Source organism: Dendropsophus ebraccatus, chromosome 1, assembly GCF_027789765.1.
Source record: "Dendropsophus ebraccatus isolate aDenEbr1 chromosome 1, aDenEbr1.pat, whole genome shotgun sequence".
Lineage (NCBI taxonomy): Eukaryota > Metazoa > Chordata > Amphibia > Anura > Hylidae > Dendropsophus > Dendropsophus ebraccatus.
The window spans coordinates 186462529-186480718 of NC_091454.1; the positions used below are offsets into that span (position 1 = coordinate 186462529).

General features: G+C 44.0%; 1 protein-coding gene across 1 annotated transcript in view; it reads left to right on the forward strand.

Annotated features, from left to right (window-relative positions):
* The first annotated feature begins 16171 nt into the window (after window positions 1-16171).
* Window positions 16172-18190, forward strand: part of PRLHR (prolactin releasing hormone receptor) — a 47292-nt gene continuing 45273 nt past the window's right edge. Inside the window, exon 1 of the mRNA XM_069959012.1 lies at window positions 16172-16587. Coding sequence (XP_069815113.1) covers window positions 16172-16587 — 416 coding nt within the window. The remainder of the gene's footprint in view (window positions 16588-18190) is intronic.

The following is an 18190-nucleotide window of genomic DNA, read 5'->3' on the forward strand; positions in this document are numbered from 1 at the left end:
AAAAAGCAGCCCCAACACTGACTTAGAGGAAGCTTCTGCCAGATGCAGTGGGATAGCAGTACAGCTGTTTTGAATGCGTCCGCATAGTGTGGAGCCTACCTAAAGGAAGTAGTAAGGGGGGTGATGAAGTAAACCTAAATTTGCCATGAGGCGCCACTATTTATTAAATTTTTTGCCGTTGGGGGAGGTATTATATTTGGACTAGTGAGGTTTGTGCTTTTTTGTCCCAGTCCTGCTTATATCTTATATAAAGTGTCATTCACTAAGTAGACAATGATAAATATATAAAAAAAAAAAAAAACAATTGTGGTGCTCACATCCAGCGCTGCCCAAAAAGATGTGCTCCACTTTTCAGTAAACAGGAGAGTATATTGGAGAAAGTACAAGAACATGGCGCTTTCTGGGGGATGTACCCCCTTCATCTGATGTTATTGTGCTTTCTCCAATAAACTGTCCTATTTACTGAATATTGAACGTCTCTGGAGCACATCTTTTTGGACAGCGCACTTGTTTTTGCTTTTTTCTACATTTATCATTGTCTCATGACACAGGCCCCTGTTGGGAGTCCCCCGTTTTTATGGTGCAGTCAGCTGGGCAGTCCATTCGTGTGCACCCGTTTACAGCCAGTTGGACCTGACAACAGGACGTTTTGGACCCCTGTACTTAGGGGTGATAGACATTAAGTCCAAAGGGCTATTAGGCGAGCACCTTTTCACCTTCTCTAGTCTCATTTTTCGTGTGATAATACACAAGGCATCTGTGCCTTGTTTTTTTGTTGTCCAGAGACAACACCACTCTTGTTTCCAGCTTGGGGGGGTTTTGATGCTCAGTTCCATTGAAGTGAATGGAGCTTAATTGCAAACCGCACCTGAACTGGAGACAAGAGTGGTGTTGTCTCTGAAAGAAAGTGGCCATGTTTTTGTAGCACTGGATAACCCCTTTAATTCACTAAGTAGAGCCACCCACCAGGCTCATAGCCCAGAATGAGCAGAATTAATAAAACACAGGTTCTACTGCATTTTATTTCCAACAAAACTATATATTAGTCTACTCAGATTCCTCTGGTGTGTAATATATACCAAAAGTAAAAAAACAACAACAACAACTCAGTTTGAACATGGCTTTAGAAGTGACCAGTTTAATAAATAATGTGGTAAGTGGGGCCCCGTGCACCAAAGACTGCAGCCCCTTTAATCAGCTACTTGATAGGGGAGAGGGTGTCGGAATGTAGACCTTCTACGTATCTGATATTCATAGCCCATTCCAAGGATAGGCTATCAAATACCCTCTAAAAAATAACGTATAAATATATCAGGGGCGTGGCTATCAGGGGGCAGTTCCTGATACAAACATTGGTGGCAGCAGCATGTTGCCCCTTACCGCTACCAGAAATTCATTAGTATAAAAAAAATTTTTTTAATAAAGTTATATTACAAAGTAATAAAACTTTATTAAAGCAATATATTACTATTTTTTTTTACCCCTTTAAGGAATTTTGAAAGAATAGGCAGCTGCTGTTCACTCCTCAGCCTAGAACAAGATTAGTATGTTTCAGTCTTTGAGTGGAAACATTAACTTTCTCATTCATGAACAGCAAATACATAAGTTGAAATGAAGATGAATGGAAACAAAATATATTAGAAGGTTGTAGGGCTTCTATTATCTTACATTTATTAAGCTTTATGAATTTTAAAACAGAAGATCCCACAAGGCTTGTATAATAACAATAGACAGACAGCCTATTTAATTATATGCTGAAGCTGCATTATAGCAATGGGAGAGCAAAACACCACTTATATTTTCCAAGTCATCTTTTTAATTCTCTCTTTAACAAACACTAACACTGATTGTATTTTATTTGCTTTCTTTGCACCGATCTGCCTCTAATTGAGTTTGATTCGTTAACTAGCTTTACGTCTGATTATAATTGTGCCTGGGTTTTTTTTGTTGTTTTTTCTTTTATTTTTTCTTTTTTTTTTTTGTAACAACAATAATAATTCCTTTATATAGTGTCAACATATTCCGCAGCACTCTTCCTCTTGGGGCTCACAATATAAATTCACTTATCTGTATGTTTTGGAATGTGGGAGGAAAGCAGAGTACTATTGGAAACCCACACAAACACAGGGAGAACATGCAAACTTCTTTTTCACAAAGAAAAAGCAAGGCGCATACAATTATTCTTATCTTTTGGCTGTCCAGGAATGATGGGAATTGTAGTTTTGCAACAGCTGGAGGGCTGTAGGTTTCTACCAGAATATGTCTAATGCATCAAATGGTTTGTGGATTGTAAATAAGTGCATTTCTCCCTATTGTCCATCAGTATTAGCTACTCTAACTTTTTCTAAACCTGCTATTTTACGTATTGTATCTGTATCATTTAAAGCGAATGTACCACTAGGTAAATCGCTATTTTACATGAATAGATTGTCGTCGGCTAGATGATGCCAGTGCCACGGTCCTTATTTTGAACTACCATTTGGTTCCCATGCATGGCGCCTGTTTGTTCCCCAGCACCGGCCCAGCATGACACACTGGGGGCTGGACCGCCGGCCGCCAGTGTAAAGATCTCTTGATTCTAATGAAGCCGCACCAGAGATGGGAGGGGGTTTCGTCATACTGGGGACAGACGGGACCTCCTCCAGTGCTTCACGCTAGGCCGGTGCTGGGGAATAAATAAGCGCCGTGCATTGCAGTACCAGCATATTCATGTAAAAGAAACATAGCAATGTACTTAATGGTACATTCACTTTAACTTCTCTCTCTAATATTTGAAATCCAAATGCTGTTCTGTAGTACATTGTCCGTATATACGAACCGTGAAGATGAAGCATTATTTTGCAATGTCTACATCATGTCTACACCTACTCCTTTTAATGTAAAGTGTAGCAAATATGTAGGCACTGTATAAACTAAAAATTATATTATTATTATTGTTATTATCATCATCATCATCATCATTATGATTTCTTTACCTGTTCTTTGGTGGAGGAATGACCTTTCCTCTATCTTCTTTATAGCCTTGTTGCTTCCTGAGGCTTATTTTTCTAGTTTTCTAAGTATCTCTGAATAATTCTTTTGTGTATAACCATATTCATTATCCCCCTGCTGAGACTATGATGCCATGGGCAGGTCTTACAGAGCTCACATGTTTCAACCTTCTTAATGTCTGAGTTTCTTTGTGTTTTCATCTCATTTGTTGCTTTCTTCTGAGATGCCAACTGCTTTAAGTTTTGCATTCACAGACAAAGACAAAGCCCGTGGCTGTCAACGTTGGAGATCACATGGTGGCAAAAAAAAAAAAATATTCAGGACTTTAGAGTAGAAGATGCTATTCGAAATAATGCTAAAGATGTGGCGATGTATTTATACTTTATTATTCTGTTGCTGTTTTTTCTGCAATTTTTCCAAATAGATGCAGAATGTTTAGTGCAATATATTGAATTTATTAACCATGTAGATATGATGGACGTGATATGGATGCCTTTTAGGCATCTGCTGGGCAGTACACATGCGTGTGGCTTTTTTGCCATTATAGAAAAAAATTCTATGTGGTTGGCTGCCACATAAAGAAAAATAACCAGGAGGTATATAGATGATGTATGCCATGGTATGATATACTTTACATTTAGAACATTTATTGGGAAATTTTCTTGCCATGTTTATCAAACATAAAAAGCATTGGCATGATGCAAACTGAGACTGACCATAAATATTTTTAGGAATGGATTTGACCACAAGCAGTGAGTATGACTGACAAAAGTAGAAGGTGTGTGGACCTTAAAGTAATACTGTCACTAGAGATGAGCGAGCATGCTCATATATATTGAGTACTGAACAGTGATGAGCGAATAGTGAGATATTCAAATATTCGATATTCGTACGAATATTTGAATATTTGATCGAATATTCGATCCCATTAAAGTCTATGGGAACAAGTATTTGATTAGTGAAAAACATCTATTTGACCATTTGGAGGCTGAAACCGGAAGCTGGGGGACTCGAACGCTTATCAAATATTTATCGAATATTCGAATATCTCACTATTCGATCGAACAGTATTTGCTCATCACTAGTATTGAATTCGCTTGTGTATCGGGCTACTTGAAAGTACTCCATACTCGAGCCAGTAGTGCATGCTGCTCTGGTGCTGGTTTACCAAAAGCTTGTTGAAAGTCTGCTGAGAAGTCTTTACCAAAGCTTTAAGGCTGAGGAAATGCATAATGCATTTCCACAGCCTTAATAAAGAGTATCTGTCACGATCAGACCTTCAGGATGGAGAGATCTTCTGCTAATCCAGAAAGTCGGTCTCCATGGATACACAGGCTCAATCTGAGTGCTTCTCTGTATCCATGGAGACCCGACTATCAGGATTAGGAGAGCATCTCTCCACTGATCCGGACGGTCCGATTGTGGCATGTATACTTCAAGCCGCATAGGAGGGGAGAGCGGGGAAAGTGTATTTACAGGGGCAGTCTTCTAGCCACCTTCACTATCGCAGCTCAGCCAATCAGCAGCTGAGGCAGGGCAACAGCCACTGATTGGCTGACCCGACTCCACTTAGCCAATCAGCAGCTGCAGCAGTGTCCCACCTCAGCCCACTCCACTCCCCACCAACTTAACCCCCTGAGGGCCAGACTGTCCGTTTTAGATTAACCAGTAACCCTCTGCTCTGCCAAGAGGGGGGCAAAATACTCGAGTCTCCAATTGATTTCATTGAGGCTTGTTAGTTGAATTGAGCACTCAAGTGTTGAAAAATATTCGACTTGAGTACCAAGCATTTGAGTATTTTAGTGCTTGCTCATTTCTAACTGTTTTCCTAGTTTTCCTATGTGCCTTTTAGTGTCTCTAAGGTGGGGCTTAGCCTCCGCTAGGCCCCCTCTCCCTGCCTCAGTCCATTGCTGTTATAAATGCTCACCCGCCCCGCCTTAGTGACACAATCCAATAGATACTGACTAAAGCCCCGATTACACAGGCCGATCAGCAGGAGCAAGAGAGCACCAACCTGTCAGGTCAGCGCTCGCTTGCTCATTTCCCGCTCAGTGCCAGCCCTATTACACACACAGACAGCAAGCGGGTAAGAGCAGGGGGCAGCCTATAGATTGCCCAGGAAGCCCATAGAAGATAGAGCTTGCATGAAGCAACCGTAGCAGATTGTTGCTATCCGGATCGTTGGTCTTTCAACATGTTGAAAGACATTAAAAGACAATGATCACCCGACATCGTGCATGTCGGCTCATCGTTGCCTTTTATTACAGAAAGTGATTATAGGCTATAATAGCCGATAATCGCCCAAATACATCCGATAATCGCTTAGTGTGATAAGGGCTTAAGGTGACAGTATAACTTTAAAGGGATTATCCAGCTCTACAAAAACATGGCCACTTTCCCCCCTCTCTTGTCTCCAGTTCAGGTGTAGTTTGCAATTAAGCTCCATTTACTTCAATGGAACTGAGTTTGTAACCACACCCAATCTGGAGACAATAGGGGGGGAAAAGTGGCCATGTTTTTGTAGCGCTGGATAACCCCTTTAAAGCTGGCAATACATTACACATAGGATAGTTGTGAATGATCCCAGTGTGGGGAGAAAGCTGCTTTCATTCTTTTCTGCTTAGCTCTGCAAGAACAAAAGGATCAGTCAGTTGGAATATACCATGCCCGATCCTTTTCCTTCCTGGAAAGAATGTAGTGAAGAGTTTGAAGGTCGCCATACATGATTGTTGACCATTTCTTCTCAAGCATTATATAGGGAATTTACAGTAACTGATATGCTGTAGAGATCTTCCATTAGAAAGGGTCTTCAAACAATACTGCCATGATTATAAACTTTGTCGACCGACTTCCATAATCGCATTTATTGAAGACCTGTCTCTTTTATATCTCTTTATCTACCTACCCATTGAATAAGGTAAGCTGCAGCAGCCGCTTTGATCTTATATGGATCTAAAACATTAAAACATTTTCTCTGAAATTTCCTTATCTTTTGTCTGATCTTCCCTTTTGTTGCTCATTACACTTCAACACACGCATAGCGGGAAATCAGTCTGTGATGCTCGCCCTTGTGGGAGAACAGACGGTGCTTAGTGTACCAATAGCAGCCATGTGAGAATTTGTTAAAAGTGAATCCGTGGGTGTCAGAAATCTATACTTCCCTGAATAAATGATTATTTTCTTCAACAACTGTTATTGGCCCCAGGAAAAGGAATACAAAAGATCTTCAGACGTGCGCCTCTTATGTAATCCAGGAGCATCGATCCATTCCACATCGGCCATCTCACTGCATTATACATATCTAATGAAATCTCACACTAAATCAATGCAGCGTGTAAACACGGAGACGGAAATGTCAATGACAGATCAGTGAATCAAAGAGAAGTCATTTTGTTAACCCTTTGTAAAGGTGAAGAAATCTCTGATGCTATTCTAGGACCATGATAACCCAATGGCATGATCCTGATAATATTTAGAAAACGTTGACTTTTTTAACGCCTGATGATCAATAAGAAGCGCAGTGTGCAGTATTTTTACATTCTTAAAGGGGCACACCAGAGTTTGTTTTTCTTTGTTAATACTGTTTATTGGTTTAGTAAAGTTATATCCCTTCGTAATATAACTTTATTAAAATAAATATATAGCTTTTAAGCTACCGTTCAACTTTTATTGAGTGGCGGCAGTAAGGGGCAACACCGGCCCATCTGTTGTTACCAACGTTTTTGCCCTGCCCTGCAGATCCTGATCCTCTGCTCTGTTCAAGTGGTGCCACAGAGTGGTATACAGAGCAGGGTCCTATGCTCTCCATGTATTGTATATTCTTATATACAGTACTCGGGGAGGAGGCTGCATGACACGATTGTTGTGTCCGGCAGCCTCAGCACTGTAAGTCTGATTGCTATCTCCTGTCTCTCAGCTGGAACCACTAGTAATGATAGTAATCACCGCTTACTGTGGAGAGGCTGCCACATATGTAGTGACCCACTACATGTTTTTTTTCTCTTTTTACACATTGGTAAAACTGTACTTGCCACCGTGCCAAATAGTTTCCAAAACACCAAACCCACCAGCAGGTCCAACATCAGTACAGCATCCTGAGCCATGGCACATACAGTGAGCGGTTATATGCCAAAGCAAAAGACCATGGCACAAGCAAGACAAAAATACTTGAATCTCCTCACTCACTTTCGTACTTATTTATTGCCATTATTGCTGTGAGTGTATATACAGTAATACCTCAGTGTTTGAATGTTTCTGAACTCAAACTGTTCGGTATTTGAACAAAAATTTACCTGGAAGTAGTGTTCGGAACTTGAACTTTGCTCGGCATTCGAACATTTTTGTGAGCATGGAAGGTGGGTTATACCTGGTGAGTTTAGCACTGGAGAGGCTTCATATACAGTACAGTACTGTATAAGACTGCTGGAGTGCATGTACAGTAGTAGTACAGTCAGTGCATCACCATCTCCCATCCTGTACTGTATAAGACTGCTGAAGTGCATGTACAGTACGGTAGTAGTACAGTCAGTGCATCACCATCTCCCATCCTGTACTGTATAAGACTGCTGGAGTGCATATACAGTAGTAGTACAGTCAGTGCATCACCATCTCCCATCCTGTACTGTATAAGACTGCTGGAGTGCATGTACAGTACAGTAGTAGTACAGTCAGTGCACCACCATCTCCCATCCTGTACTGTATAAGACTGCTGGAGTGCATATACAGTACAGTAGTAGTACAGTCAGTGCACCACCATCTCCCATCCTGTACTGTATAAGACTGCTGGAGTGCATATACAGTACAGTAGTAGCAGGGCCGTTTTAATACATTGGTGGGCCCAGTGCACAGCCCTCAAGAGTGCCCCCCTTCCCTTTTGGCACATTGTATAATGTACTGAATTTGCCCCCACACTGTATCAAGAGCCCCAATACATACAGTAGTTACCTTATAACACTATTTCCACCATACAGTGATTACATATTACATAAAAACTGCACTAAACAAAACAGAAAGATATCACCAATGATACCATTACATAATACCGCCACATCATGACCCCTAACACTACAACCCTATAACAGAGTGCAGTTACATCCAGTGACTCACCGGGGGCGTCTTCTCCGATCAGAGTCTGTCACCTTTTCTTTTTCTCTCCATCCAGCCTGGGCCACCTTGAAGTCTTCTCCTGGCTGTGAATCTTCTCTCCAGAATCTGCCAGAGAAATATTTTAGGCTCCAACACATACAGTAGTTAGGTCCCTTGTACCCCTATACAGTAGTTACACCCCTCTGTACCCCTACATAGTTACACCCCTTTGTGCCTCCATAGTTTTAAGGTGTCCCTGTAGTATATAGACCCTCATGTGCTCCTCCACTTATATACAGCCCTCCTGTGCGTTCCCCCATTAGTATATAGCCCCCCTGTGCTCTCCCCCAATAGTATATAGCCCCCCATGTGCTCTCCCCAATAGTATATAGCCCCTCTGTGCTCTCCAATAGTATATAGCCCCCCTGTGCTCTCCCACAATAGTATATAGCCCCCCTGTGCTCTCCCACAATAGTATATAGCCCCCCTGTGCTCTTCCCCCAATAGTATATAGCCCCCCTGTGCTCTCCCCAATAGTATATAGCCCCCCTGTGCACTCCCCAATAGTATATAGCCCCCCTGTGCTCTCCCCAATATATAGCCCCACTGTGCTCTCCCCCATAGTATATAGACCCCTGTGCTCCCCAATAGTATATAGACCCCTGTGCTCCCCAATAGTATATAGCCCCCTGTGCTCCACAATAGTATACAGCTCCCCTGTGCTCCCCAATAGTATATAGCTCCCCTGTGCTCCCCCATAGTATATAGCCCCCTGTGCTCCCCAATAGTATATAGCCCCCTGTGCTCCCCCATAGTATATAGCTCCCCTGTGCTCCCCAATAGTATATAGCTCCCCTGTGCTCCCCAATAGTATATAGCTCCCCTGTGCTCCCCAATAGTATATAGCTCCCCTGTGCTCCCCTATAGTATATAGCCCCCCTGTGCTCCCCATAGTATATAGCTCCCCTGTGCTCCCCCATAGTATAAAGCCCCCTGTGCTCCCCCATAGTATATAGCTCCCCTGTGCTCCCCCATAGTATATAGCTCCCCTGTGCTCCCCCATAGTATGTAGCCCCCTGTGCTCCCCCATAGTATATAGCTCCCCTGTGCTCCCCCATAGTATATAGCTCCCCTGTGCTCCCCCATAGTATATAGCTCCCATGTGCTCCCCCATAGTATATAGCCGCCCCCCCCATAGTACATAGCTCCCCTGTGCTCCCCCATAGTATATAGCGGCCCCCCCATAGTACATAGCTCCCCAATAGTATATAACCCCCCCATAGTATATAGCTCCCCTGTGCTCCCCATAGTATATAGCTCCCCTGTGCTCCCCCATAGTATATAGCCGCCCCCCCATAGTACATAGCTCCCCTGTGCTCCCCCATAGTATATAGCCCCCCCATAGTACATAGCTCCCCTGTGCTCCCCAATAGTATATAACCCCCCATAGTATATAGCTTCCCTGTGCTCCCCAATAGTATATAGCCCCCCCATAGTATATAGCTCCCCTGTGCTCCCCCATAGTATATAGCCCCCTGTGCTCCCCCATAGTATATAGCCCCCTGTGCTCCCCCATAGTATATAGCTCCCCTGTGCTCCCCCATAGTATATAGCTCCCTTGTGCTCCCCCATAGTATATAGCCGCCCCCTCCCATAGTATATAGCCCCCTGTGCTCCCCAATAGCATATGCGCTCCCCCTCCCATATAACATTGAAAAAAACAAACACTGTTACTCACCTAGGTCCACGCGTTCCTCTTCTCTTCCCTCTTGTGGCCGCACTTCCTGCGGTCACAAGAGGCTGCACTCCCCTTACCCTCGCGCCGACGCCTCTTGTGACCGCAGGAAGTGCGGCCACAAGAGTGACTGACAGGGAGGGAGCCAATGGCTCTCTCTCTGTCAGTATCGCTGCTGCTGAAGCGCCGCAGCAGCAGCGGGCGGGCGGAGGCAGCGGCGGACGGGGGGGCCCTGCAGGGGGCGCCATGGAGGGGTAAGTAGATTACCCATCCATGGCGCTCCCCCCTGACAGGCTGATGGACGGAGCCCTGTGCGACCGCACTGGTCGCACATAGCAACGGCCGGCCTGCTCGGGGGGGCCCCTTTAACCAGTGGGCCCGGTGCACGTGCACCATGTGCCCTCTGGTTAAAGCGGCCCTGAGTAGTAGTACAGTCAATGCACCACCATCTCCTATTCTGTACTGTATAAGACTGCTGGAGTGCATATACAGTACAGTAGTAGTACAGTCAATGCACCACCATCTCCTATTCTGTACTGTATAAGACTGCTGGAGTGCATGTACAGTACAGTAGTAGTACAGGCAGTGCACCACCATCTCCCATCCTGTACTGTATAAGACTGCTGGAGTGCATATACAGTAAAGTAGTAGTACAGTCAGTGCACCACCATCTCCTATTCTGTACTGTATAAGACTGCTGGAGTGCATGTACAGTATGGTAGTAGTACAGTCAGTGCACCACCATCTCCCATCCTGTACTGTATAAGACTGCTGGAGTGCATATACAGTACAGTAGTAGTACAGTCAGTGCACCATCTCCCATCCAGTACTGTATAAGATTGCTAGAGTGCATATACAGTACAGTAGTAGTACAGGCAGTGCACCACCATCTCCCATCCTGTACTGTATAAGATTTCTACAGTGCATATACAGTACAGTAGTAGTACAGTCAATGCACACCCATCTCCTATTCTGTACTGTATACGATTGCTAGAGTGCATATACAGTACAGTTGTAGTACAATCAGTGCACCACCATCTCCCAGGTAAAGTGCAGCCAGTCAAGTGTGATGCAGAGTTATTGTACGTTGTAGCCTAGTTTAAAGAGATGGGTTTTCAGGTTACTTTTGAAGGACATGATGGTGGATGAGAGACGGATGTGTCTGGCTAGCGAGTTCCAGAGTATGGGGGAGGCTCGGGCAAAGTCTTGGAGGCGGTTGTGCGAGGTACGAACATGGGGGGAGCGCAGACGGAGGTCACTGGAGGATCGAAGGTTGCGTGAGGGACGGTAGCGGGATATCAGGTCAGAGATGTACGGAGGGGACAGGTTGTGGATTGCCTTGTATGTCATGGTCAACAATTTAAAGTGAATACGTTGGGCAATGGGGAGCCAGTGGAGGGATTGGCAGAGGGGAGAGGCTGAGGCAAAGCGAGGGGAAAGGTGGATTAGTCGGACAGCAGTGTTAAGGATAGACTGGAGGGGATCAAGGGAGTTAGCTGGAAGGCCAGAGAGGAGGATGTTACAGTAGTCCAAGCGGGAGATAATGAGAGCATGTACCAATAGTTTGGTGGAGTCAGGGGTGAGGAAAGAGCGGATTCTGGAAATGTTTTTGAGGTGAAGGCGGCAGGAGGTGGTCAGGGCCTGAATATGTGGTTTAAAGGACAGGGCAGAGTCAAATGTGACCCCAAGGCAGCGGACTTGGGGGACAGGGGACAGAGTACAGCCATTGATAGTGATTGACAGATTAGAAGGCGGGGTGGAGCGAGATGGGGGAAAGATGATAAGTTCTGTTTTGTCCATGTTGAGTTTTAGAAAGCGGGAGGAGAAGAAGGAGGATATGGCCGATAGACACTCTGGAATCCTGGATAGCAAAGAGATGACATTAGGACCAGAGAGGTAGATCTGAGTGTCATCGGCATAGAGGTGGTAGCTGAAGCCGTGGGACTCTATGATATGTCCCAGGCCAGAGGTGTAGATGGAGAAGAGAAGAGGCCCAAGTACAGAGCCTTGGGGAACACCAACAGTAAGGGGACGAGGAGAAGAGGTGGTGTGAGACTGGGAGACACTAAAAGTGCGGTTGGAGAGGTAAGAGGAGATCCAGGAGAGGGCTAGGCTAGTGACACCAAGGGATGAGAGGATTTGTAAAAGGAGAAAATGGTCAACTGTGTTGAAGGCAGAAGATAGGTCAAGGAGAAGGAACACAGAATATTGGCGCAAGGTTTTGGCAGTCAGCAGGTCATTAGCCACTTTGGTGAGGGCGGTTTCTGTGGAGTGGTGGGGCGGAAGCCAGATTGCAGGGAGTCAAAAAGCGAGTTGGATGAAAAATGGGAAGTTCATGGTAGACATGTTGTTCCAGGAGTTTTGAGGCAAAGGGGAGAAGAGAGATGGGGCGGTAGCTGGATAAGGAGGTAGGATCAAGGGATGGCTTTTTGAGGATGGGTGTGATGGTTGCATGTTTGTATAGAGATGGGAAGATGCCAGAAGTTAGTGATAGATTGAAGAGATGGGTTAGTGCTGGGACAAGTGCTGAGGAGAGGTTGGGGATAAGGTGGGATGGAATTGGGTCAATTGCGCAGGTGGTGAGATGTGATGTAGAGAGTAGTTTGGAGAGATGTTCTTCTGTGATGGTGGAAAGGTGAGTTAGTGGGGACGGGCAGTAGACAGGCATGAGGGGGGGCTGAGGGGACTGTGAGGTGAAGCTTACCCTGATGTCATCGATTTTCTGCTTGAAGAATGTGGCAAAGTCCTCAGAAGAGATGAGGGATGTGGGGGGTGGCAGTGGGGGCGGAGAAGAGAGTTGAAGGTGTTAAACAGTTGCCTAGGGTTGTGAGATAAGGAAGATATGAGGGAAGAAAAGTAGTCCTGTTTAGCAGAGGTGAGGGCAGATTTGAACTCAAGGAGTGCTCTCCTGTATGTTTGGAAGTGTTCCTCAGAGTCGGTCTTCTTCCAGCGCCGCTCAGCAGCTCTGTACACTCTCCTTAGTTGTTTGGTTAGGTCGGTGTGCCAAGGCTGTCTGTTCGTGCTTCGTGTTCTCTTTTTCGTGAGAGGGGCAACAGAGTCGAGGGCTGAGGTTATTGTGGAGTTGTAGAAGGTTGCGGCAGTGTCAGTGTCGTTCAGAGAGTGTATGGTGGAGAGAGGCAGAAGGGAGTCAGAGAGTGTTTGAATGTTGAGGTTTCTGAGGTTCATGCGAGGGTGATCAAGTTTCTGGACTGGGGGGGGGCAGATGAAGAGAGGAGAAACGAGAAAGTTAGGAGGTTGTGGTCAGAGATGTGGAGAGATGTGCTGGTGAGGTCAAGTATGGGGCAGAGGCGGGAGAAGATGAGGTCCAGTGTGTGGCCCTTTTTGTGAGTGGCCATAGAGGACCACTGTGTAAGGCCAAAGAAGAAGGCTAGTGATAGGAGTTTAGAGGCGGGTGATTTGGTCGTGTCGATGGGGATGTTGAAGTCGCCCATGATGATGGTGGGAATATCTGTTGAAAGGAAATGCAACAGCCAAGTGTTGAACTGGTCAAGGAAGGTGGTTGCGGAGCCTGGTGGTCGGTAGATGACGGCCACTTAGAGGTTAGAGGGGGAATAGATACGGATAGAGTGTACTTCAAAGGAGGTGAGGGTGAGAGCAGGGAGAGGAGGGCTTGGGGTAAAGGAGCAGTTGTCCATTAGCAGCAGGCCAACCCCGCCACCCGGCTTATTGCCAGGGCGAGGGGTGTGAGTGAACTGGAGCCCACCGTAGGAGAGTGCAGCAGGGGAAGCAGTGTCAGTAGGGGACAGCCATGTTTCAGTTATGCCTAGGAAGAAGAGGTTGTGGTAAAGAAAGAGATCATGTATGAATGTAGGTTTATTGCAGACAGAGCGTGCGTTCCAGAGTGCAGCAGAGAAAGGGACAGGGGGAGGGGGGTCAGGACAGATGCGTATGGTGTTAGGGGTGCTGCCGTGATTTAGAAGAATGTGGATGAAAGGAGGGCAGTGGAGTAGATGAGATCAGGTGGGGAGGGCCAGGGTTTGGTGAAATGTCTCCAGCAGTGAGAAGTAGCAGAGACAGAGACAGTAGGTGTGAGTAGGTGAGAGGGCGCGGACATTGAGAGCATTTACAGGTAAAGGTTTTAGTGTATGGAAAGAGGATAAAAGGAGGGGTGAGATCAGCAGGTAAAAGAGCAGGAGAAATAAAGAGATTGTTACTTGGTGTGGGGAGTGGAGGGTTAACACAGAGTTTGAGGATAATGGAAGCAAAGGTGAAATCCAAAATAAACATTGTGAGCAAAGAGAGGGAGAGGAGATGAGAATATGGCGGAGTGTTACCTTTGGTTTAATTCTGGTTTCAATTCTGGTATTAATTCATTCTTCACACTTAATGGCACACTTATATATATATATATATATATATATATACACAGCCTTTGCTGCACAATAATTGAGCCATGTGGTAGGCTCTGTAAGCGCGCTCCATTCTACTAGATTGGCGCTCACTTCTCCGGAATATCAGGCAGTGTAGTACGGCCCTTATACTGTCCATACACTTTCAGTAGCTGCTGGCTGAACAATCCTTCAGCTGACAATTCTCTCTCCCATCCGGCCCCGTCCTCCCCATACACAGGAATGTTCGGCACAGATGAGTGTTCCTGTGTCCTCTATAGGAGGGGTAAGCCATAGCCAGAGATCTGATGGCGGCTTATCTCTCTAACAACAAAGAGGTTGGGTGTTGATTTTCCATCAAGTCCGACCCCCTATGTCCACTGATGTCATCTGTCAGACTGTCCAGAGAGCCCCATACACCTTACACTGATGGCCGAACCCACCACGATTAGCAGGTACCACCAACAAAAGTGTAAAATGTATGGGGACTTTAAATTGGTGCTACAATATTTCAGCATATGGGGCCCCACCTTCAACTTTGCCCAGGGCCACATTTAGTCTAAAACCGGCCCTGGATACAGCCATAGGCCATAGACTGTCCATGTTTTTCAGAGCTCCCAAGGGCGGTATCCAACTTCTGCAGCCACCGGTAATCAAATACCAAATGATACTGAGTATACAGTATATGTATACAGCAGACTAAGTCTTTCATACTCTCAGATATACTTCTCATAAGAGCTGAAGCCAAGACAAATCTGTAGAGAATATAGTTACGTAACTTTATAAGTGACAAACTGAACTCAATTACTGGAGAGCTCTGCCAAGTCTTTTGCTGGAGGAACATATTAAAGAGACATTACACCCAAGTATAACATCTCTACAGCTAAATAGGACTGATGGTGCGAGCAACCAGTTATTTCAGGCTGGAACAGACTGACAGCAGTATATGTCAATGACATTACTAAGAAAAAAAAACTCTTTCCAATGATCACTACTTTATCGCAAATATCTCCACGTGTGAGAACATCCTCTGTCATTGCCATACAAATTTCAGGATAAATCTTGCGGTTCCTTTACATGTTTGACTTTTATAGACAATCTATTACAGTTCAGTGATCATAGAATGGCAATGTAAAGCACTCTTTTAGCATTGAATCTGACACTGTGCTCTTTGCTGCCACCTCTGTCCATGTCAGGAACTGTCCAGAGCAGGAAAGGATTCCTGTGGGAATTTACCACTGCTCCGCACAGTTCATGACATGGACAGAGGTGGCACCAGAGAGTACTGTGTCAGACTGAAAAGAAAGCACCACTTTCTGCAGGACATACAGCAGCTGATAAGAATTTGTAGACTTTAGTTTTTTGTCAAATAGAAGTAATTTACAAAACAATGTAACTTTTTGGTACCAATTGATTTAACAGCTTTTTATTTCTCCAGAGTACCCCTTTAAATGGCATTTACATGGGTTCACAGAAAATGCAATAGGCAGATATATAACATTGATAGTCGCCTTAGTAGTTCTTTTGTTTAAAACATACATCTGGCAATTGAAATTGTTCCAATACAAATCTTGTCAATGATTTTGCTATTGTTAATATATCCTAAAATATTTTGTTATGTTCTTTTTAGGTATGGGAATTCCATGTCAAAACAAAAGAAGGACTGAACTCGGTATTATGGAGAAAGAGTTGATAATACAATATATGAGCCTTGAAGGAGCCACATTATAGACCAAGTGAAGTTGTCTTTGGTCTAGCACTGTCCAGATGTATAATGATTTGATGGAGTTATAATGGGATCCTACCATACAATGTCTGTTAGCGCCAAATGTTCAGGAGATCTTTAGAGGTCATTACATAGTAGCTGGTGAATCCTAATTCTCCAGAGTTTGAGACCACTAACATCAACACCAAAAAAGTATATCAAATGCAGAAGTATCCTCAGTCGTTGATTTCTCTAAGTATACTGTATAGCGGTAATATGGATTCACTATAGAAACTGGCTGAAATTATGGAAAGCGCTGGCTGCAGGAGCTATGGACCTGCCAATCTCACAATCTACAGGGTCAAACTCAACAGCTCCAACTCAAGCTCGGAGTTCACCAGTGTGCAGCTCATACAGTCCTATAAGCCACTCATCATACCATGCTACACTTTAGTGGTATTGATTGGAATATTTGGGAACTACCTTCTCCTATATGTCATCTGGAGAACAAAGAAAATGCACAATGTCACCAATTTCTTTATCGGAAACTTGGCGTTTTCTGACATGCTTATGTGTGCCACGTGTGTGCCCTTCACACTCGCCTACGCCTTTAACTCCCAGGGTTGGGTTTTTGGAAAGTTCATGTGTTACTTTGTGTTCTTGATACAGCCGGTAACAGTGTACGTTTCTGTGTTCACCTTGACGGCCATTGCTGTGGACAGGTAAATAACCCCTTTTGTCTATTGATTCATTTTAAGCATCGTTTTTTGTGATGTTAAACTTTTTCATGTCAAAAAAAAAAAAATAGTCAAAAGTACCTTTATTTTCTAGCTGGAGAAATAATTTTTACAACATTTGAAGCATAGAGATTCACAAATGACTTTGAATTCATTTGTGTGTATATTTCACAAATTTCCAGGTCTAGGTGCATTTACCCGTTCTAGCGGAAGTTAATACAGTGATAGATAGTCCATTATTTCTAATAAAAGATACATGGACTGTTAGATAGGATGAGCACATCAAAAATGTAGATAAAATATTTGAAAAGGAGTCCGAATTTTTATTCGGATACTATAAGCATGCTATAATAGGAAATAGTATAGGATATAGTACTTGGGGTTATTTTCATAAGATAACCCCCTTAAAGGGATATTCCAGTATTAAAAAAATTGTATTTAAATAAAACTATCACACCAAGATACATAACTTCAGGGGGGTTTTCTGTCCTTCACCCCTGGTGGGAAATAGAAAATAGAGGAACTACAAAATGTGCATTGTCTCTTGGGAGACAATGCATCACTCTCTGTTCTCAGCTGGATGCTGGCTCTTGTCTCTGGTGTTGCACCCTAAGTAATATCACTGTCTCTGACTGCCCCCAGCCTAAACTACAATCTTTCTGAGATAGATAGATAGATAGATAGATAGATAGATAGATAGATAGATAGATAGATAGAAAGAAATATAGATATAGATTTGTTTTTGTTTTTATTATTTATTTTTAATTTCGACTTGCTGCCTTGTACTGAGCATTGCCAAGGCAGAGAGCATTAAGGAAATGAATGCAGCAGGTGCTGCAACTTCACTGGTTGTGCAATAGTTTGCAGTAAACTAAGATATTGTGCAAAAGCTTTGTGTGGGGAACTGGTAGGAGTGCTGGCAAGGGGAGTAGGCAGGGTACGCATACTGTATTGGACAGCTGAGGGAAAGCAATGCAATGCAATTGTAAAACTAAGCAACTGCTCAACCAGGAAGTACAGAACTAAGGCCCTGCAGCCTGTGATGCTTCTGCAGCTTGTGATACCAGAGTATACCTTTAAGGGTGGTATTGGTAAATGTTGATCTCATAATCTGTGAATGTATTGAACAAGCCAAACTCAGCTTTTATAGTACTGCTCATCAGCCTATTTACAGTACTTATAAATCTCTATTTTTAACTCTTTATAGACGTTCCAGTTTATTCTGTCTCTGCATCAGTTTAAGAAAAACATGTGCAGCTACATTGTCCTTAATAGGCATTGTACAAGCCTTTTAGATACATGTTTGGATGTAGAATGTACAGAAGGTGCACAGCACTTGATATAAAAAAATAAAATACAAATTGCTTGTAGAGAGGTAATTGGCCATTAGTTAAGAGGGAGTCAATATATTGTGCAGTTCCCCGGCTCTTCCTCCTTGTGTAATGTGCTGAAAGTTTTCTTATCTGCCAATTATCATATTTGATTCATTCGAGCGGTCCGCATTAGATTCTGCTAATGGCGTTCACTTAAGGCCATTTCCATTGCTCGTACTGGCCTCTGTGTGCTGTGCTTGGAGGGAGAACACTTG